This window comes from Grammomys surdaster, unplaced genomic scaffold (genome assembly GCF_004785775.1).
Source record: "Grammomys surdaster isolate TR1022 unplaced genomic scaffold, NIH_TR_1.0 126182, whole genome shotgun sequence".
Classification (NCBI taxonomy): domain Eukaryota; kingdom Metazoa; phylum Chordata; class Mammalia; order Rodentia; family Muridae; genus Grammomys; species Grammomys surdaster.
In genome coordinates, this window is record NW_021620988.1 from 4,952,736 (window position 1) to 4,977,090 (window position 24,355).

At 35.6% G+C, this 24,355-nt stretch overlaps 1 protein-coding gene across 2 annotated transcripts in view; it reads left to right on the plus strand.

Annotated features, from left to right (window-relative positions):
• Galntl6 (polypeptide N-acetylgalactosaminyltransferase like 6) overlaps window positions 1–24,355 on the plus strand; it is a 984,872-nt gene that overhangs the window by 341,983 nt on the left and 618,534 nt on the right. Inside the window, exon 7 of one of the 2 annotated variants that reach the window (XM_028757776.1) lies at window positions 22,577–22,596. In XM_028757776.1, the coding sequence (XP_028613609.1) occupies window positions 22,577–22,596 (20 nt within the window). Of the gene's footprint in view, window positions 1–4,615; window positions 4,643–22,576; window positions 22,597–24,355 lie in introns of both variants that reach the window. The other variant, XM_028757777.1, reaches the window with a different exon arrangement.

A 24,355-nucleotide genomic window follows, 5' to 3' on the forward strand; every position in this document is an offset into this window, starting at 1 on the left:
CTCCTCTTCCTCTCCTCTTCCTCTCCTCTTCCTCTCCTCTTCCTCTCTTTATGCCTCCCACATTTAGCTCCTCCCAAATTACCGAGTTTACGGTAAATGTTGAGGGGAACATATCCTGCTACATATTCCATCTTGGGGCCGGCCTCTATCTTAAAAGAAAAAAAAAGCCAGAGAACTTGACCTGCAGCTAAACCCACGTACCAGGAAGGACCCCACAGCTTGTCCTTGGCCAGAGTTACTCCCTAGCTATTTCCTAGCAACAGTTAATCACAGATTAATCTGATTGTTCCACTTTCAGACTGTTTGTGATTGTTAACTGTCCTGATTCAAAACACTCACCTATCGGCTTACAATAGCCATTCTATTAGTTACTTGCGAAGCTAGATACCTCCTTACTTGCTCCCATTTCCTATAAAACTTTGTCGTACTAAGGATCTGAGGTTGCTCTGCCTTCTTCTTCTGCTGTGTTAAGATTGGGTTGGAGGAGAGCCCAAGCCTGAGCCTGTAAGAGACTCTGGTGGCCTTTTGGGATATATAAATGTTTTATGTATATGATTTAATCACATGGATTTCATCAAAAGGGAAAGTATAGTATTAGAAAGTGAGTTAACTAAGATAAGCTTTATAATTTAACTGTCCTAAGGCTGGATGAGGCAACCAATTATGGAAACAAGAGTCCTTAAAGCAGGAAAAGTGTAAGATATCTACTGCTCCCTGTGTTAGGAGTTCTGATCAAACCAAGCTACATAACATATGCAGAGCCCTCGGTTAGAACCATGCAGCCTCCCTGATTGTCAGTTCCATCTCAGTGAATAATTACAAGCCCGGGTTAGTTAGTTATGTGGGTTTTCTTATGGTGTCTTTGGGTTCTCTGACTCCTACAATCCTTCCGCCCCTTCTTCTACAAGATTCCATGAACTCCACCTAATGTTTGTCTGTGAGTCACTGCATCTATTTCTGTCAGATGTTGGGTGGAGCCTCTTTGATGATGATAATGCCAGACTTTTGTAAGGAGTCTAGCAGAATATTACTAGAAATCATTTCTTTACTTTTTTGCCCAGTTCTATCCTAGGTCTCTAGGCCAGACAATGTCATGGGTGGGATGCCTGGTGTGGCACGGGGTTGTCTATATTGTCTTATTAATTATTTGAATTATTCTTTTTGCTTATATTTTTGTTGATTTCAGCACTTAGTTTGATTATTTCCTGGCATCTACTCATCTTGGGTGCATTAGTTTCTTTCTGTTCTAAAGCTTTCATGTGTGCTGTTAAGTTGCTAGTATGAGATCACCCTAGTTTCTCTGAAGGCACTTAGTACTATAAACTTTCATCTTAGTGGTGCTTTCATTATGTTCCTTAACTTTGTATATGTTGGACATTCCTTTTTATTGAATTGCAGGAGGTCTTCAATTTCTTTCCTTATTTCTGTCTTAACCAAATAGTCATTCCGTAGAGAGTTGTTCAGTTTCCAAGATTTTGTAAGCTTTCTGTAGTTTCTGTTGCTGTTCTAATTCAACTTTAGTCTATTGTAGTCTGATAGAATTCAGGGGATTGTTTCCACTGTCTTGTATCTGTTGAGACTTGATTTGTGTGTGAGCAGAGAACATTCTATTAGGTATTGAGAAGAAAGTATGCTCTTTTGTGTTTGTGTGAAACTTTCTGTAGATATCTATTATGTCCATTTGATTTATAATATCCTTTAACTTTATTATTTCTCTGTTGAGTTTTTGTTTGGATGAGTTGTACATTGCTGAGAGTCAGGTATTGCAGTCTCCAAGTATTAATGTATGGAATTCAATGTATGATTTAAGCTTTAGTAATGTTTCTTTTACAAAGGTGTGTGCCATTGTATTTGGGATATAGATGTTGAGAATTGAGATGTCATTTTGATTATTTTTTTTCTTGATGATTATGAAATACCTTCCCCATCTCTTTTGACTAATTTTGGTTGGAAATTTATTTTGTTAGGTATTAGAATAAATATGCCAGGTTTTTTCTTGGTTAGAAAATCATTTTCCACCCCTTAGTTCTTAGGTAATGTATATCTTTGATATTGAGGAGGTTTTTTTTTTCTTTTCTTTTTTTTTTAGATTTATTTTTATTATCTTAAATGTTTTGCCTTCATGTGTGTCTGGGTTCCAAATGTGCTGGTGCTTAAGGAGGCGGTGAGCATCCATCTCAGTACTAAGAATCAGAACCCTTTGCAACATCAGCAAGTGCTCTTAAACACCGAGCCAACTCAACAACTGTCCAATTTCATATATGCAGCAGAATAATACTTATTTTTGCACATATTCTGTTTTCCTGTGTTTTTTTAATTAGAGAATTGAGCCTATTGATATGAAGAGATACCAGTTACAAGTGACTTTCAATTACTGTGATTTTGTTGTTGCTGTTGTTGTTGTTGTTATTAATGGTGGTGCTGGTGGAGTTGTATGTGTGTGTGTGTGTGTGTGTGTGTGTGTGTGTGTGTATGTGTACCTATGTGCTTACCTTCTTGTGTAGTTAACCTCCTTGGCTTGGAGTTTTCCTTCTAGTATCTTCTGTAGACTTAGATTTGTAGATACATAGTCTATATTTGGTGTTGCCATGGAACATCTTATTTTCCCCTTTTATGGTGATTGAGAGATTTATGAGTTCAGTAGTCGAGGCTGGAATCTGTGGTCTTTTAGAGTCTTTCTATAGGACATCCCTCTAGGTCCCTCTGGCTTTTGTGTCTCTGTTAAGAAGTAAGGTGTAATTCTAATAGGTCTTTTTTTATATGTCATGTTCTCCTGTTCCCTGGCACCTTTTAATATTCTTTTGTTTTACTGAATATTTGTTTTTTTATTATATGACAAGAAGACTTCTTTTTCAAGTCCCATCTATTTAATGTTCTGTAAGATTCTTGTACTTATATAGGCATCTCTGTTTTTTGTTGGTGTTACTGTTACTTTCTCTCTCTCTCTCTCTCTCCCTCCCTCCCTTCCTCCATTCTTCCCTCTCTCCCTCCCTCTCTTTCTTTCTTTCTTTCTTTCTTTCTTTCTTTCTTTCTTTCTTTCTTTCTCTCTTTCTTACTATAGGCTTTAGTTTTACAAAATGTACTTTAAAAAGGGTTATTACATGCTTTAACTGTTCTTCTAGCCTACCACCCACTGGAGGCAGTATAAAGGAAAGATAAATAGGACAAAAGGGGATGTGGACCTGCTTAGAAATAGTACTTTTGGGTGACTTTAATTTTCATTGTCAGGATAGCAGCAGTTCTGTTCACATGAATCAGGAGCACTAACTCAATCCACTCACAAACACTGTTTACCAATCCTTAATTTTATCTATAAGAAACTACAAGTTTCTGCTAATTGTCCCAAGTCTACAGAAGTGGCAAGAAGCCACTGGAATATTACCAGAAGTTCTTTGATGCATTTCTCTCTATGAAGTCTTGACAAATGATGAACAGTGAAGGAGGCAAGGTGAGCCAATGCCACAGCATTGTCAGTGAAGCCCAGAATCAGTAACACCCTAGGACATCCAGCAAAGAGTGGCAAGGTTAACCAATGCCACACAGCATCATCCACCATCTGTTGGGTTATATTTATATCTATCCTTTCTAAACATCACATGTCCTCTCAAGCATCCCCTCCAGCAAAACATTACACGCCCTTTTGCCAGGCAGCTTCCATAAAAATACCATGTGTTTATTCTCAGCAAAACATCTCTCCATGTGTCTGCTTCTGCAAAAAACATCCTCTCATAAGACAGTTTCCAGAAAAGCATCATATGATACAACCGAGTCTCCAAAGAAACCAGAAATTTCCACTTCGTGGTTAGGAAATTTTTCTTCTAAAAATTGTTGAAAATATTTTCTAGGCCTTTGAGCTGAGAGTATTTTCCTCCCTTTATTCTTATTATTCTTAGGTTTGGTCTTTTTATAATGTCCCAGATTTCCTAGATGTTAGATAGCAGGAACTTTTTCGATAGAACAACCTTTTACTTTGACAGATATATCTATGTTCCATTATGTGTTCGATGAATGAGATTCTTTTTTCCATCTCCTTTATTCTACAATGATAATTGTGTTCATGGTTTCTGTTTGCATTTCTATAATTTTCATTTCCAGATTTCCCTTAGTTTGTGTCCTTTTTTACTGCTTCTTTTTTCCATTTTTAGGTCTTGAATAGTTTAATTTCTTTCCTACAACTGTTTGGCTTTTTCTTGACTTTCTTTAAGGTTTTTATTCATTTTTTCCAATTGTGTTTTCCTGAATTTTCGTAAGGAATTTATTCATTTCCTCCTTAAGGACCTCAATCACCTTGATAAATTTGGTTTTAAGGTCTTTTTCTTGTGTTTCTATTGTATCAGAATGCCCATAGCTTGCTTTATTAGGAGAGCTGGGTTATGGTGGTAACATTATGCCTTGGCTGTATTCTTGTGCTCTCTCATTGGCCTCTAGATATCTAGGTGTGGCTTAATTATAGGTCTACATAATGATTTCTGAATTTATCTTTGTTTATTAGGGGTTTTGTTCCTTGGTTTCTGTTTCTTCTTTTGTTTTCTATGTATATGGTCTCAGATTCTCACAATCTGTGTATACTCTGGTACAGCATGGAGTCTCCACCTCAGTTGGAAGCTGGGGAAAGGCAACATGGAGGAAGGACTGAGGGCAAGTAATAGTGTAAAGGGAGGCTGAGATACTGAGAGTGTGGGGGAGTTTGAACTGTGGAAAGCCTAACCTGATTTCTTCTAGTTTGGTTACTCTCTGGTAGGCTAGGGAGTCTCTGTCCCAGTTGGAGTCTGGGGCAAGACAACTAGGAGGGTGCAGGATTATAGGACATGGTTGAGGATACTACAAAATATTAATGTAGTGAGAGAATTTGGCCAGCACAAAGCCTACCTAGACTTCCTGTAGTCTGTGTGGTCTCTGCTAGAACTAGGAGTCTCTGCCCAATTTAGGAGCTACACTTTTGGTTAGGGGCTGGTCTGTGGTAGAGTAGGAAATCTTTGCCTCACTTGAGATCTGAGATATGGCAATTGGGATCCTGGGGTACTCTGGATGAGGGGGGATGTTTGGCCACCTGGAAGCCTACCTGGATTGTTCCTAGTCAGCATCATCTTTGGCAGAGCAGGGATTCTCTGTCCCTGTCTGAGGCTGGGGCACAGCAGATAGGGGGGCATGGGACCGAGGATAGAGTGGAGGGGGGCTGATAAAGTGAGAGAGTGAAGAAGGCTGGGACTAGGGCAACCTGCATAAATATCTCCCAGTCTGAGAGGTTTCTAATAGAGTTGGGAGTCTCACCTCAGGCTGTTCTCTTGTACAGCAGGTGGTCTTTGTCTAGTTGCAGGCTGGTTTAGTGACTAGGCAGTGGAAAATTGGGGATGCCGAGCCTTAGTGGGGGTCTTTGGCAGGCCTGGACTTCTCCCAGACTGAAAGAATCTCTTTTCATTTATAATATATATTATACCATACATATGATAATAACCTTAAACTTTATGCTAGAAAAAGAAAAGAATTTCCTCAAAACTAGATGCCTCTAAGGGAAAACAAAATCTTAAAATTAGAAAAATATCTATATAAAAAGTGACGAAAGGGCATGTTAGAAAAATATTGTTTGCATATATTCCCATATGTAAATTTCCAAGATTCAAATTAAGAGAAAAACAAGGTATTGCACGTGAGAAAGAAGTGTGTCAATAAAACAAAGTTGGAAGAAGGTACTTGTCACATCCAATTGTTTAAAATGAAACAGAAGCCCAATATAACCAGGGCCTTGTTTTCTTTTTTTCTATTTTTAAAAATTTAATAATACATATTACCTCTGCACAACTGTTGGAATAAATATCCCTCATCCTAAATATATATAATTATGTCAGGCAAGAGCTTTATAAGAAAAATTTATAAAACCTATTTTCTTTAATACAGTAAAGAATAAAAAAAATACATTCAATTATTTTTTTAAATATATCATTTGTGCTATATTAAGTTGTGTAAATATCATACACACTTGTAATAGAAGACAACACATACATAGATCAATACACATGGCTCATTTACTCTCAGTTAGAATCCAAGTATGGAAAAGTTTGTTCTTGAAAGGGCAGATTAAAAGATCTTACTCATTCATTGGCATGTATTATGCATACCTATAACGCCAGCACTCAGGAAATTAAAGGACAGCATGGCGACTTTGAGCCCATGCTAGGTTACCTTACATGACACTGCCTAGGAGATGATGTAGTCTGGCTTGCATTTTAAGCACATATGATATATAAGCAAAAGAACAACTGAGGACAATAATCTTGATATATATATATATATATATATATCGAGAGAGGGAGAGAGAGAGAGAGAAGGAGGAGGAGGTGGAGGAGAAGGAGGAGGAGGTAAGGAAGGAGGGAGGGAGAGAGAAAGATGGAGAGATAGAAGATAGATAGATAGATAGATAGATAGATAGATAGATAGATAGATAGATTCCACAAATCCCTTCCTTAAAAGAACTAAAACCCAAAATCTAAAAACTGACCCAACTGTATGGAAAATAATAGTTGTATTATATTATTTCTTCCAATTAACTGCTATATGTAATGTTAATGTATTGTTTTATATATTTTATTATGCTCTAGACCCAACAACAACATTCATAATCTCATAGTATAGTGTATGAATTATATTTCTACAAAAATGAAAACAAAAAGACAAAACTAAACCATGAAAACCCAAAGGCAGACGTGGTGTTATCCACATCATGGACAACTACTTGACTAAAGAGAATTTACAGGAAGGAAATCTTTATTTGACACATGATTTCAGAAGTCTGATTTATGGTTGAGTTTTCAGAGCTGATGTATTAAACTAAGAAGTTTACTTAGATCGGTAATTCTCTACCGATGCATTGTGACCCCCTTGGAGGTTGAGAGGCCCTTTCACAGGACTCACCCAAGACTGTCAGGAAATAGATTATATTGTGTTACCAGGAAATATAATAACACTAGCAAAATTGTAGTCACAAAGTAGTGATAAAAATAATATAGGATCCAGAGTCATAACACCATGAAGTACTGTACTAGAGGATTACAGCATTAGGAAGTTTGAGAACCACTGACTTAGATGTTCATGGGGTATGTGCTAAATTCCTTGTTTCTTTGCTTTAGATAAGTACAAAAAAAAATAAATCTTGCACTATAAACTTATTGATGAATAAAGGCTAAATGGTTCCCAACTATGAAATTCATTAATTGAATATTAGGTTGCAGATTCAGAAGTCACACTGCTTTCTTCTCATGACTGGAGGGTACAAATATACAAACTATTGCAGGGAGACTCTATAAGACTTGGTAGACCTTCAATAAAAGAAATCAGCATATTATGAGTATTACACTAAGTAATTAATATTTTTATCTTTATACCTCACAATAAACTTGTAGGGTAGTCATTTCATTTCCATATGACATCTAAAAATGTAAAAATTCAGATAATAAATAAATAAATAAATCTAATTTCAAAGCCTATATTTTAAAAAAAAATTGCATTCATTTTCATTTTATGTGTATGAACATTTGTTTGCCTATACTACATGCATGCCTGGTGATGCCAGAGTCTAGCCATGGCCATTAGAGCCCCTGGATCTGAAGTTACAGATTGCTATTAGCCTCCATGTGTGTGCTAGGATCTGAACCTCTTTTCAAGTCCAGTGAGTTCTGTTAACTATGAGCCATCTCTCCATTCCTAAGCCCATATTACTATGAGGGTACATTTTTTTAAAACAAAAGTATATACAAAAAAGATATTTGTTTCTTTTTTCTTTCCTCTCATATGAAGCATTATAATATTTGATTTATGTGTCCCAGCCCTTTAGGGAACTAAAAGCTAAAAGTTGGTGTCCAGAGCCTACAGTTTTATTGTTCAGGAACCCAAAGCAGGCAGATTGTGAGTTCAAGACAAGCTTAAGCTAGACATAGGAATTCCATCTTAATAAGTAATTTCAAAAGGTAGCCGAAGAGGATCTACTCAGTCAATAGGTGCCTGAAATGTCATGATTTAGTGGGCTGAAAGAAAGAAAGGAGAGGGAGCTATGGATTCAGGTTCTTTTGTGCCATCATATCTAAGAGATGATTTCATAAAAAAATTTCAGAATACACAGCCATGGTCCTTTAATCAAAAGTAAGACTGGGCTGGGCGGTGGTGAAGCACGCCTTTAATCCCAGGACTTGGGAGGCAGAGGCAGGAGGATTTCTGAGTTCAAGGCCAGCCTGGTCTACAGAGTGAGTTCCAGGACAGCCCAGACTATAAAGAGAAACCCTGTCTCGAAAAACCAAAAAAAAAAAAAAAAAAAAGTAAGACTGGACTTCATTTTCTTAGCCGGAAATCTTAGTATCTTTTATTTTTCATGTGAGAACCGAAAAGACCATTCAATTCTCATATTGACCTTCAAGAAGTTTACATTTTTGTACAAATGAGTAAAATCAAGACTCCTTGATGTACAAACTACAGATGAGATTATCCCCTCTCGGAGGAAGTGAGAGCAACCAGGCTATAGGATTTTACTGAATTAGATTGATTAAAATAAAGAATTCATGTTGACTACCAAGTAACATCTTTTTTCCTTCTCTCTCTGCCCAGAAACAATTGAAGAATAAATCATAGACTACAAAATTATGGATTAAATTTGAATAGTTTTGCATGATTAGAAAATTTATTAAAGTCAAACATAAGTTTTATGTCATCTATTTTTTGTTTTTTTCATAGCAATGCTGTTGCATTGTTTCTATAGATTGTTTATTTTTCGGTTAGAATAACAATGTAGATTATTTGTGGATCATATGTTATTTGAAGCCAAACTACTCATCTTGAAATCTGATTCCAAGTACTAGCTGGGCCACCTTTAGAAAGTAATTTTGCATCTTTACCATAGTTACCCAAAATAAAAAAAAGGAATAACATCTGGACATTTTCACACACACACACACACACATACACACGCACAGACACACATACACACACACACACACATACATACATATATATACATATATACATGTATATACATATATACACACATCTATATACATATATATCATATATATATACGTTACATATACATTACATATACATTACATATACATCATATACATACATATACATACATATACATATACCATATAATGTGTTTGATAAGTCACACTGTCATCATTGCAACTAAATGTTTCCTGGAATTTTCTTGAATTATACCATTAAAGTCTCATCAGCGTGACTACCTAAACATGATCTGAACATGGACAGCAACCGCTGACATGCCAAAGAGGGTGGCAAAAGCCCACAAGCCCTCAACCCTCTACAAGGACTATGGGAAACCAAATATGCTGAGAGTGGGGGATTCTTCTCCAGGGAAGACAAATGGCTTATCCAATACCAAGTGGTCAGCCTTGGAATCATATATACAAATAATATTGTACAAACTGAGAAGGTTGTATTTAGGAATGTATAAATATAATTATATTAATTTAAAAATTCATTCCAAAAAGAGCCCATGAATTATGTAAGATAATTATTTTTTAAAACTCTTTGGTGACACTGATAGCCACATGAGCGAATTTTGTCCAATGTAAGAACATATTTTTTTTAACCCATCCCATTTAAAAGTGTCAGTGTTGTGACTAGTTCTATGTCAATTTGACACAAGCTAGAGCCATCTAAAGGGAAATAAGGACGCTCAACTGAGAAAATGTTTCCATAAGATCCAGGCGTAGGACATTTTCCTAATGAGCAATTGATGAGGAGGACTTGGATAGTCATGTGTGGTACCACCATCCCTGGGCTGGTCATCCAGTATTCTGTATTAAGGCAACCTGAACGAGCCATGAGGAACAATCCTGTAAGCAGAAGCCCTCTGTGGCTTTTGCATCACCTCCTGCCTGCTGTTTCACACCCTGTTTGTATTCCTGCCTCAATTTCCTTCAATGGTAATGAAGGAATGACCATTTCCTTTCCTTCTCACTCTTCAGCACTGCCCCTGTATTCTCCTGCCTTGTTCAAATCCATGACCTCTTTTTTCTTGTTTTGTTACATATATTTACTAATGCATAAATATGTGGATAGAACTTGATAAATCAATTTAGTGGTCCTTGTATACATATAATTATATTTGTTATTGGATAGCTAGTTAGGGCGTCACCACAGGGGGAAAAAAGTGACCCTCCCTGTTACTGCATTCATTAGGAATCTATGGTCTTTTATAGGGTTAGAGTGTCAGATTTTCCCCTTCTGTGTTAGGATGTTAGCTGTGGTTCTAGTTCAGGAGCTGTTTGTGCAGCCATGATGTTGAGGCATCATAGTTTCATCCTTCCAATCATTACTCAGATATACACTCTGCACAGAAAAATTCTTAGTATTCTACTCTTTAAATCTTTTTGCTTCCATTTCTGTGATATTCCCTGGGCCTTAGGTGTTGTAGTTGTTTTGTAAGTGTAAGAATTGGAGCTGAACATCTCATGATGAATGGTTACCTGAATAATTACACAATACATTTTTCCATAACTGTCTCCATCTGATGCTTTGAGGAGGATTGAGAGCTACCCCCACTAGTGGGTATAAAGATACATAGTTACAATGGAGTTCTGAATTGTTTTGGTCTTGGTCACTGTTCTATTGCTGTGAGGAAAGAACATGGCCATACAACTCTTATAAAGGAAAGCATTTCATTGGGGCTGGCTTACAGATTCAGAGGTTTAGTCCATGTTCATCATGGCAGAGGTCATGGCAGGATGCAGGCAGAGATGGTGGCAGAAAAATAGTTGAGAATATCACTTCTAGTTCCACAGGGAGCAGAAAAAGAAACACTGAGATTGGTTTGGGTTTGTGAGAATCTCAAAGCCTGCTTCCACCAACAAGGTCATACTTCCTAATACTTTCAAATGGTGTCACTCCTTCACTTCTTAGTGACTAGGAATTCAAATCTATAAACCTATGGGGTTATTCTCATTAAAATCATTACAATGTTGGATTAGTATAGTAATGCTAGTCATGAATTCACTAACCCTGGGAAGTTGGGTAGGTTTCCTGTACTAGGAATAGTTTATGTCCTTTTTTTCTGGGGGGTGGGGTGGGGTGAGTTTAATTAGACAGCCGTTGGTTATCGCCAAGACATAAGTGCAACTATTGCAACTTGAGGGATATCTTAAATTGTTGTGGTTTATGGGCACCATATCTGGGTTGTACAACAAACAGTATTAGCTGTTTACCGTCCCCATGTTGGTGACATGTTCAGTAATCCTCAAGTAGAAAGTTTCAGGATAGATCAGCTCAAGACCCCGAATTCCATATCCAAAGTACATGGACTCCTCAGCAATAAGAACTTACTTTCAAACCTGTGGGAGATATCAAGGCAACAGTAATAGCCTATATTGTTTTGGGATTCTCTTGGATTTTCCTGATCAACAACTCAAAAGGGAGAGGTATCTCATGCCTGGCACTGCTCTTTGTTTTCTTTCACATAGTCTATGATTGGGGTGGGTATATTTGCAGTCCAACTGACATAACTTAAAATATATAGTAAATATATTAAAATGCAGTAAATTTTTACCCATTTAACTAGCAATTTTTTATTTTCATAATTCTTGTGTACAATACCATTTAACTTTTTTGACAATTGTATTTTCTTGAAATGATTTTATCCTGTTTGAAAGGCCACAGTTTTCTCTTCCTTCTGTCTACTCCCTCAGTCTAGTTCTTCTCACACATTTTTGTCTAGTTCATCAGTGGTACTATAACTCAGCCATATTTAAATGTCATACTCTTTGCCTGACGTATTTCTCTCCATTATACTTCAGGGCCTCTATGTGAATAAAAATACAAAGGCATTATTCTAAGTATAAACTATGAAAAAATGGAAGAACATAGAATTGCAATTCCCAAGGATAGAAAATGAAATATGGCCAAAGAAAGAGCAAAATTCTGTGCCAGTATTGTTTTATGTAAAATGCTACCTGCAGGATTCTGTTTAATGGGTTAAGGCTGTTGCTCAAAGTGCCCAAGAACTGTCTTGATAATGGGTCCGTTGCTATGGAAGCGAGTTCAATCTTAGAAACACTTGGCAGTCCCTTGAATGGGTTTTTAAATCATTTTTTCCTGATTATTTGGGGAAATAATAAACCAATTTTGAAAAATCTATAAAACGTCAAATAATCTGGAATCAATAAATGAACACCATCCATTTGCTTTACATAGTTCAGCTTTGATTGGAAAACAGAAGTCAAAAATCTAACAGAATTTTTTTTGTCGCATAATAACCTTACCAATACCTAAGTCAGCCAAGTCTCTTTTGCATCATTTTCTACCCTGACAAATGTTAAGGTTTGCTCAGCGTGGCTGCACCTGCCTAGAGCAAAGTCAATATGATGCTTGGTTTGCTTCATTGGTAAATTGGCTCTGTTTCAGAAAGTACAAAAACAGACATCTACTCTCGCAGTGGTTTTGTGAAACCCTACTTACACCTGCTGGCCTATATCAGTCTTCATCCTTAGCATATTTCATTATAGAAATGCAAATCTAAAATGCTATGCTTTGATGATCATAAGTGAGATATATGTACATAATTCAAAGCTAAAGTATAGCAATATATCTATAAAGTTTCACCATAAAACTCAGTCTGTCTTCCTCTCAATTTCCCTGGAGGACTGAGCTTATCTATTTTTGCACCATTTATCTATATATTTTAAACATTAATTGGTGACTACTGTTGAGACTTACTGATTTATTTTTATTTGGGGCTATTAAGCTTATACTATTGAAGATAAGTTTTCTATCTCCCATGCTTTCATCTTTTCATTCTACCTCATCCCTGAGCAATATTTTCATTGTCACAATTATTTAAATTTTTAACATGAACTCAGTGACTTATTGAAACAATAATTATTTCCCATGTGAAGTTGTATGAGTTTTATAAGCGACTTATTTACTTGTATGTAGTTGACATTTGCATTTTGCAAATAAATAGGATTTTTAAATGGTATATAAATATACATATAGCTCCAAGAGTAACTGTAGGTTGATGGTTAAACATCCTCATATTTAAATTCTCTATGCTGTCTGTTCTACTTCCTTCACTGATGAGTCTTCAGTTCTAATTAGGTCTGAATACTCTCCAGTCACTCTGCACCTTCCAGATGTTCTCTTGGTCTACACTGCAGACTTTGGCTTCCCTTCAATTCTTTCTCAGATCAGTTGCTTGCTGGATATACATTATTATATTGGGATTTTTCATGTAATGCATCATTAATATTTAATGGCTCTGAGAATGAGCAAGATGTCATATTTTAAATTATTTCCTAAAACTATATTTTTATTTTGAGATATATATATATATATATATATATATATTCCATTTTCATTGCATGCAGTCCTAATTACTCTCTTTTATAGCTCTCCCACACTTAGTAAAGTACATTTTCTTTATTTCATAACTACTTCACCTCCTACCTCTCTCCTCCTACTTCCATGTGTGTGTGTGCGTGTGTGCGTGTGTGTGTGTGTGTCTGTGCTTTGGAGGGGGAAAATAGATACCTTCTTTAGGGCTGAACACTCAAAACTATTCTCAGCACCTTGAGCAGTTATAGGTCTCTGTGTTAGCATTAATACTACAAAGACAAGCCTCTTGAACCCAGATCAAAACTCCCACCAATCTATAGAAATAAAGACAAAAGTGTAGATGTAAGCTTGACTACCTGTCCATTTTCTAAAATATCAGTAGTACATTACCTGTTAGGCACTATGACTTCCTTCCCTAGCCACAGGCTTTGTCACAGTCTGAAGTACCAGATATATATTCTTAGAAAGTGGCTAATTATCTCCTAAACAGTCTTGCTTATTGGACAAATCCTGCCTGGTTGAGCCTTCAACTGGTTAAGATCCTTGATGACTCTGCCTTTAGCAGTCTAACACACAAAACTGGCACTATGAATGCTTGCCAGCAGGGAGGAAAGTTCGAGTTTAGACCCAGCTTGATTACTCTGTTTCCTAGATCCAAATTACACTGTATATTTAGAAATATAGTTTTGACTCCTATTTCTGTTGTGCACCCAAGTGAAATGGCAATAATCCATAGTGTTTGGCAGGCCTTAGAGGCTTTCTGACAAATAAACCATAGGGAAATATTCCACATTTGGCATGAGAAATTTTTTTGAACCTACCAATATAATAGTCCAAGCTTAATTTATTTTTATTTTTTATAATTTTACATTATTTTCTTTTTTTTGAATTATCATCAATCTTTCTTTACAGTCCAGTTGCTATCCCCTCCTGTTCTGCCCTCAGTTCCTCATCCCGTTTCCCTTCCCCCATCTCCCAGATGATGTTCCCACACCCCTACCCTCCACCAGGCCTCCCCAGGGAATGGAGTGGCATGGAATGAGCATTTTCATTGAGAAGCCTATTGCTTCTTAGAGCAACTTTACCCACTCAAGCAGGATACATATAGTCTTTTCTTTAAATTTATTTTAAGTTAGTTTATAAATTGGTATGTTTTTGTATGATTTTTAATGCTTATTCTGATTACAGTCATTTCTATAGCACTAGATTTTTGCAAAAAATCTAATCTAAAACATCCTAATCACTAAATGAACGAATGATTTTAATGTTTTGTTCTTCCTGACTTCAAATTTTACATCACCTCTATAGTACTTAGTGTTGTATTGGCATTAGGCAGACTAGAGAGATGACAAAAAGAAAAAAAAAGCCAAGAAATGCAATATTGTCAATAGGTTAATATCATTTCAATGTGTAATTTTAGATTACTAATGGTTTAGGGAATATTCTATATTTACTGTTGGAAATGAACTCACACCAATGCCTCATGTAAAGAAACTCAAAGTCACCAAGCTTAAATATAATAATTAAAAATATAAAATTTGTTTTTATTTCTATTGACATATTTATTTTGGAGATTATGCTTCAATTACAATATTTATCCCTTAATTTTCTTTCTTCCAGGCCTCCCACATACCCATCCTCCATTTCTGCTCATTTATGCTTCCTATTTTATCAATTGTTATCACCAGCTTCTGTCAAGTAGGCAAAACTAGCTAGCACTGTTGTGATCTTATTTTACATTTTAATGGTGGATTAATTTTCTATTGTGTAAATGTACCATACTTTTATTTTGTCTGTTTATCCATTGATAGACACCTATGTTGTTTCCAATTTCTTTTTTAAGATTTATTTATTTTATGTATATGAATGTTCTATTTACATGTACAATTTTATAAGAGGGAACCAGATCCCAGTATAGATGATTGTCAGCTACCACGTGGTTTGCTGGGAATTGAACTCAAGACCTCTGGAAGACCAGACAGTGCTCTTAAACACTGAGCCATCTCTCCAGTCCTATTTCCAATTTGCGACTGTTACGATATAAAGCTGCAGTGAAAGTGTTTGAACAAGTGTCTCTACAGAAGGATAAAGCATCTTTGGGTATATCCCAAAAGTGGGATAACTGGATCTTGAAGTAGATTGATTTCCATCTTCCTGAGGCACCATCATACTGATTTCCATAATAACGGTTGTATGTGATCACAGTCCCACAAACAGACAGGAATCCCCTTTATTCCACATCTTTAAGAGTATCTGCTGCCGTTTGTTTTATTGTTCTTGACAATTCAGACAAATTTCATCTTATATTTGCTTATTGACTAGAGATTTTGAATATTTCTTGAAGTTCTTCTCAGCCATTTGAACTTTCTCTTTTTTGAATTGTCTTTTTTGACCTATGTTTGTTTTGTTGGTCTCTACTTTTACTTAATCCTTCATATATTTTTTATAGTTGCCCTCTATCTGATGTACAGTTGGTAAGAACCTAACCCATTCTATAAACTGCCATTTTGTCCTATTGACAGGGTCCTTTGCCTAGTAAAACCTTTTCAGTTTCATGAGGTTCCATTTAATTGTTTTTTTTAACCTGTAAATATTGTGTTCTGTTCACAAAGTCCTCTCCTGTGTCAATGACTTCAAGGTTGTGCCTGCTTTCTCTTGTACTGATTCAGTGTATCTGATCATATGTTGAGATCTTTGAGCCAGTTGGAGTTGAGTTTTGTGCAGGGTGAAAGTGTGAATCTATTTGGATTCTTCTACAGGCAGCCATTCAGTTGGACCAGCACCATTTGAAGATGTTATTTTATTTTTCATTGTATAAGCTTTCTGTTCTTTCTGTTGTTTTTGCTATTCAGCCTTAATCTATTGTGGTTGTCAGAAAAAAATAATCTATGTTATTTCAATTTTCTTAGATATCTGTAGATTTACTGTATATACAATCATATGGTCAGTTTTGGAGAAAGCTCCATGAACTTTGGAGAAAATGTGTTCTTATGTGTTTGGATAAGATATTCTGTGAATATCTATTAGTTCCATTTGTCTTATTAAATGTGTGCTAGCTCCAGAATTTCTCTTTTTGTTTTTGTTTTGTTTGTTTTTCTTTCAGATGACCTGTGTATTGGTGAAGAGTGGGATGTTGAGGATTCCACCAATCAGGTTGTCAGGGGTCAATTGTGATTTAAGTTTTAGTAGTGCTTCTTTTATGAATTTGGATGCTTTTGTGAATTTCAATGTAGTATTGGTGGATTTTTCCTTTGATGGGTATGTAGTATCTTTTCCTATCTCCTCTCATTAGTTTTAGTTTAATTTGTCTAATTTGTCAGATATTAAAATGGGTACCTTGCTTAGCTCTTAGGTTAATTTCCTTAATTTTTTCTTTCCTTTTTTCTTGTAGTAATGTTTATCCTCAATGTTAAGATGGGTTTCTTAGAAGCAGCAATCTGTTAGTCTGTGTCTTTTTACCGTGGAATTGAAACCATTGATGTTGAATTATTAATATTCAAAGTGATCAGTGAGCAGTATTTGTTGACTCATTTCACTTTGATTTTGTTGCATTTTTTTTGATATGCTGTCCTAGGATTATTTATTGATGAGTGCTTGGGTGTAATTATAGTTAACCTCTTAAGTTGAAAACTTCCTTCTAACTTTTTTTGGATTGATGATGTATAGATAAATACTGCTTAAATTTAATTTTGTCTTGCACTATCTTTCTTTCTCCATTTATAGAGATTAAAAGTTTTGGTAGGTGTAGTAATCTAGGCTGGCATCTTTACTTTCCTAGATTCTTTCAATAGAGCATCTATCCAGGCTCTTTTGGATTTTATAGTCTCGAGTCAGGTATTATTCTTATAGGTCTGTTGTCATATGTACTTGGCCCTTTTCTTTAAAGCATTTAAAATTCTTTCTTTGCTCTGTACTTTTAGAGTTTTGATCATTATGTGCTAAGAAGATGTTTCTGGTCAAATTTATATTATGTTCTGTGTGCTTCATGCACTTTCATAGACACTGCCTTCTTTAAGATAGGCTGATTTTCTTCTATGATATGTTGAAAATATTTTCCATGCCTTTGATCTGGACTTCTTCTCCTTTCTATATTCTTATTTTTCTTATATTTGATCATTTCATAGTATCCCAGAATTTTTGAATATTTTGTTATGAGTTTTTACTTTACCATTTTCTTTAACTGAGATATGCCTTTCTTCTATCTTGTCTTCAATGCCTGAGATTCTCTCTTTGATCTGTTAAACTACTTTGGTTGGCACAATAAAGAGGCAGGTACATTGAAATGAAGAAAATTTTTCTATAGATTTAAGATCTTATTTGATGTCATTTCTCTTGTTTTTGCATTGTAGAAGCTCATTTTATGCTAAGTAAATAGCTTCTAAAAGTTTTTTTATACTACTATTACAAGATGCGGGTTCTGACACAGAGAATCTCAATATATTTTTTTATTTTACATATTCCTGAAGATGAGAGATGCTAGAAATTTTTTACACTGATTGAATATTTATACATCACCCAATGGGAGCAGTCTGTTTATTAGTCCATGTACTGATTGTTTTGATGTTTGGGTATATAATCTTTTATATTGTCATGTATTCCATACATTAATCTTTGACAAAAATATATTTAGTAAAGAATTCTTTACCTGTAGGTTTCTTCTGATCAGGATACTTTTTAACTTTTTCTAATCTTATTTTTTCTATTTGTTTTCTTCTCTGAGCTATTGGAGCTCCTTTAAGAAAAATGTCATCCAGGCTTTAAGAGTTTCTTAGCTTACATCAAGATTTTAACACATCTTGAATTAGTTATTTTATAGCATGAACAAAGCAATTCTGTTTTATTTCTCTACATAAAGTCATCAAGCCTCCTATTTCTTCAAGAGGCTTTCTTTATGCTAATGATATTGTTCAAAATTTAGGTATCTATAACTTTATTTGTTACTTTGGGGTCCTTAGTCCTATTACCTTGATTTATATATCTGCTTTTAAGTCATCTTCATTCTGTTGCCTTTAGTAGTTTCTATTTGCTTGGCTCATTTACTTCTTTGTTATAGTATGGCTCTATATCGGTGACTTGAAATTAGGTGTTATGATATAGTCTGGGTTTTTAATTTCCTAGGATTGCTTTTTGTATTCATGATCTTGTGTGTTTCCATAAAAATTTTAAGATTGGTCATTTTCAATTTCTCTCATGAACATTATTGAAATTATGGTAGAGCTCACTGTTTTCTAGATTGCTCTTGGTAGTATCCTAGTTACTTCTTGTTGCTGTCATAAAACAATGACAAAGGGCAACTTGAATAGATAAAGGATTAATTTAATTTATTATTCTAAATCACATCATTATGGTAAGTCAGGGTAAGACCTCAAGCAGAAATGAAAGAAGAAATAAAGGAAAGCCAATCTTCATTGTCTCACTTGCCAGATTGCTCACGTACTTTTTTAACACAGTCCCTGTCCAGGGATAGTGCCACCTATAGTAGCCTGAACTCTCTTACATCAATTATCAATCAAGACAATGTCACACAATCATGCCCACAGGCCAATCTGATCTGATTGAGGCAATTCTTAATTGAGGTTACTTCATTTTTTCCCAGATGATTCTACATTGGAACATGTGACACTCAAAAGTAACATGACACTCTAATACCTGTAATCTTGACACACAAACATAACATAGTTAAATCATACCTTTTCTTTAATAGCCACAAGATCTCATGTTAATATAATAATATAAAATAATGTACAGAAATCTGTGGTCTTTTTTAAAATCCAAAGGCTCTTAACTGTGGGCTCCCATAAAAGTAAAACTAAGTTATATACTTAAATAATTTTTATCATCAAAGTAATGAGCTAGGGAATAAAATCAGTCAGATCAAAACAAAAGTAAAATCTAGCATTGGACATCATATGGTTGAGCTCAGTGTCTACCATCTTGAACTTTCTCATGATCATTTGGGTTCTAAATACCTAGCCAGCCCCACTTCTCCAGTTCTTCAATGTAAGTTTACATATCTTGTGTTGTAGATTCTGGTCAGCCCAACTTCACACCTGCTACTGTCTGTGGAATGTCCAGTAACTGAAATGTTACCTTCACTAGTAACCTACTACCCTCTCTCTTCTTGGATTCCAGTCTTTCCACAATATAAAGCCACAAGCCTAAGTTACCCTCGATGACACACCTCTGTTACTGTATTTCTCGTTTCTTCAAAGGCAGTGCCACATTGTAGAATATTAAGCATTATTTTCTAAGTTCTGCTACCAAGTTGATGTGGAGCTTTGGCCCACCTCATACCACAACTTCAATGTGCTGACTCTGAGGAAATTCCCTCACTACCCTATTGAAATACAGATGTTTATGCTAATTTCTTTTTTATTGGCTATTTTATTTATTTACATTTCAAATGTTATCCCCCTTTCCAGTTTCCCCTCCAGAACCCCCTATCCTATCCCTCCTCCCCCTGCTTCTATGATGGTGCTCCCCCATCCACCCACCCACTCCTGCCTCCCCACCCTGACATTCCCTTACACTGGGGCATTGAGCCTTCACAGGACCAAGGGCCTCTCCTCCCATTGATGCCTGATAAGGCCATCGTCTGCTACATATGTGGCTGGAGCCATGGGTCACTCCATGATTTCCTGTTAATTACATCTGACTCTGCTGACTAGCACCCATTGTTCCAGTAAAGTACAGAAGTTTTTACTTCCATATATTCCCAATCTAAAGTACCATACAAATGATCCCAGTTATCTTGGATTCCCTCCGTAAAGTCGCAAGCCAAGCGTCCATAGCCTGCTTTTCTCTAAGCATTTTTGTCTTTCAAGCTCCCAAAACAGCTCATTAAGTTTTGAGTATGCAATGTATAAAACATTGATTACATAGACGAACTTTCTGAATTAACTATCAGCTTTAGAAGGAGTGTTTGTTATAATGATAAGAATGTTGGAGTAAATCAAAGCTATATATAATGCTGGGAGTAAATATTTTGTTTGGTTTTATTGTTCCCACTAAATAATTCAGGACAAAATGTCTTCATAGACTAAAATATATTTACAAAATGTGCCAATTTCTTAGATGATATGCAGGTAATCAGAAAATAGTAATCACTACAATAACTTATATTACTCTGTCTTCAAGACACAAATACCTTTATTTTGTAGGAAACATGTGTGATGAATTATTGTATCATTTTTCTAAACAAAAGAATGCAGCAACATTAGCGATCTGACCAAAAATAAAGATTAGCATAAAGAAATTAATTGCATTTAAATAATATAGTTTGCATTCATTTTATTCTGTACAAACACAGATAAGTATAGAAATATGGCAAATTAACTTAGTATTAATGATGAACATTAAAACTTGATTAGCTGAATATAATGCCAATAGAAGATCATTCATAGTAACAAAATATTTCATGTAAGTAGTTTGGCTATTAGCATCCAAATTAATTACCCCAGAATAAATGCTAGTATTAAATATTTCATTGTGGTATTTTAGATTATTAAACACCTTTAAGAGAATACTTTCACTTCATTTTCATAATTTACTGTGATCAACTGTGAGAAATGCATTGATTTTTTTATGTCAGTGGATAATTGAAGCAAGTTAGCCTCTAATCTAAAAGTTAGTTTTCCCTCTCAACTACCTTTTTCTTAGCCCATTCTCAGGCTAAAATCAATCTTTAAAAATATGATTGAGGAGGGAACATGAAATGTTAAATTCACTCTGAAAATGTTATCAGCTTGTCCTCAGAGATCCTGCATTAGAAAGAATTTTAGGCATTCTAATTTATTTGTTTCTATTAGTAATTGAAAAATAGAGGCAATTCTTCTTACACCTATAAAGTTAATCTTTTATATCTGCTTAATCTACTTCTGCAGTTATCAAATCATAAAGTAGAGCATCAGATGATGTCACCTTATGTTTGTAAACTGCACAATGTCTCCTTATATTCTAGTACTACTCACAAGTTTGTGAGGAGACACAGATAAGCTTTACATATTCTGAATTTCTGGCTGACAAAGATGACAAATGTTCACAGGATTTGAATATTAAGTAAGGACCTGAGTGTAGCACAGATGCATGCTTGACAAATAAATTCGATTGACACCGAATCCTTACTTTATCAGGCTGACAGGAAAATCAGTTACAATGTTTCCACTCCCCAGAGGCATAAGCAAGAACGGTGCAGAAAATTGTCTTGTGCAAAGTAATACATTCTGGAAATCTCTGTTTTATTGTCTATCCTCTTAGGACTCCTGCCCATCATTTAAAGCAGCAGCCTTCTTAAGCATCTCACACGCTTGGGTTCCAAGGATTTCTGTCTTTCTAGCTGTCAAGGCTATTCGCTGAGGGAAGGATTCCATGAACACTGCAAAGCCCTCTAGTCTGCACCCTTTGCTCCTTGGCCTTTCCCTGGAGCATGCTGGCTGTGCCATGCATTGGCTTCTTCCGTGCCTCTACCCCAGCGACGCTGATCATCAATGTCCCTTCTCTGTATCAGGTTAACCTTCTTCCAGTCCTAAAGCTGCAACAGTAACAAGACACCAGATAGACACTGCCCTCTGGTTGCACAAAATTCCTGAGGCAATTTACTTGTTTGTTTACTTCCATGAGAAACTCAAAAGGCAGAAAAGGTTAGCATCTCTAAAATTAATTAGTTGGGAATAAAAGCTGCAAAGATTATATATAACTTTCTGAGTCAGATGATTTGAAATTTTGGATTCTTAAATGCAAATCTGTTTGTTTTACTATATCATTTTGTGGATTTATTGTATTCACACAATTGATCTGTTTTTAACAAAATTATGTATCTTTCTTAATAGTATTATTTTTTCAATATGCTGTAAAACCCATACCTCATGACTCCCCAGAGATTAATAATGACTACTGGATAATTTCACTTATCTGTTTTAAAGAACTATGTCCCAATTGGTTTTAGTGTGTACAAGGTTATAGGCTTAACCTTACTACCCTCTCTATACTTACGAGGTAGTTGATTATTTTCCCTTTTATTGAAAATAGATTCTTTTCTCAAACAATATATCCTAATTAAAATTTCCCCTCCTCTTCTCCTCTCAGTTCCTTTCCATTCTGCTTTCTAACTAAATCCACTCACTCCCTTTCTGTCTATCAAAAAACATCAGGATTCTAAGAGATAACGACAAATACAAGCAAATAAAATATAAGATGTCACAAATGCATCACATCAATGCTATGCAGTGCAGTCAAAGTGAAGGAAAAGAACCCCAAGAGCAGGTACAATAATCAGAGAACACACTCAGGTGTGCCATTAAAATACTACGGCAAATGCTGTTATATATACACACAGAGAACCTGGTGCAGACCCCTTGTCAGCACTGCGCTTATAGCTTCAGTCTCTGTGAGTTTATATGAACCTTGCTCAAATGGTTTAGTGGGCCTTGTTTTCCTGGTGCCCTCCATCACCTCTCTTACCTCTTTTTGACTTCTTTGTCTCAGAGTTTCCTGAGCTCTGAGGGATTTTGATTGAGACATCTTATTTAGAGCTATGTATTCCAAGGACTGTCTTGCCCCCCTCTCTCTCCCCCTCCCCTCCCTCCCCTCCCTCCCTCCCTTCCTCCCTCCCCTCCCTCCCCCCCCTCTCTGCATGTGTGCACGTGTGTGTGTGATGTCTGGTTGTGGACTCTGCATCTGTCCTCATCTGCTGCAGGAGATCCTCTGATGATGACTGAATAAGGTGCTGAGCTATGAGGATAGCAGAATATCTTTCAGACTCATTTTATCACTACATCTTTTTCCAGACCAATAGTATTTGATCTAGCTCTCTGGGATATCTAGTGTCTGACTCTTGGTTACACAAGCAGTGTTGTGTATGAGTTCATTCCATTTGGTGGAGTAAGCCTTAAATTTGGTTGTTCCCACAAGTTGTGTGCCACCATTGCCCTAACTTATTTTGCAGATAGGACAGCACTGGAGATCAAAAGTTTAGTGACTGGATCCACGTCTAAGTTTCTTTTTTGGTAACTTTCAGAGTACCTCTCTGTACCAAAGACACTAGAATATAGGGGTGAAGGCTCTGTAAAGGAATCAACTAACCTGCTCCATGTTCAGTAAATTGCGTAGACAGTGTCTTCAGCAATGGTGCCTTCCATCTCGGCAATATATTGTATTCTGCAATCAAGACATACAGTGCCTTCAGCAATAGGATTTTACCATCTATTACTGTAAGCAGCCAAGATTAATTATCATAAGCTGTAGAATTTAAAGGCTTCTGGGCCCTTTGAACCTAAAAACTCCTAAGAAGTTTTCATATATCTGGTACTAGAATTTTGCTTGGCAATAAAATTTTGTTTTAATAACTCATGATCTCTAGGGTCAACATCCAACCCTGTAGAATACCTCCATTTGAGTCTGTTTCAAATATCTTTTAAAGTTGATAGAAGTGGATTTTGATATGATGTTTTTATACATTCTTAGTTTTGGTTCTTCATCCCCCTGTACAATACAGTAGATCAATACATCTACTTTCCCATAGCTCACAAATAATTGGCTAATAGTAGAAACTTGCTTTGTTCATTGAAATAGTAATAGAAGACAATGATTACCTTTTCAAACCTTTTTTTATTTTATTGATTTTAAAAGTATTTTTCTATTTGGCTGTCTATGATACATGTTCTTTATTTATGTGGTTTATTTGGAAAATTATTAAAGCTACAGATGGGGAATTCTCTTATCTCTGTATTTAGAATACTCAACTTTAACTGGATAATTTCTAAGTTCTTTTGAAATTAAAAATGTAGACTATTTAATTAAAGCATCACAAAATTCAATTTTCTGAGAAACATTTTTAGATTTATGTTTTACTATTTTTGTTTTTCAATTTAGTATGTTATAACACTATTTGCAGAGTTTGATAACAGAATGTTAAAGAATATGACACCTTTATTGCTTACATTTTTAAAAATGAATAAAAAGCAATGTTTCTCTTTGTTTTCCACACTCTAGTTATATTTCATATATATACACACACACACAC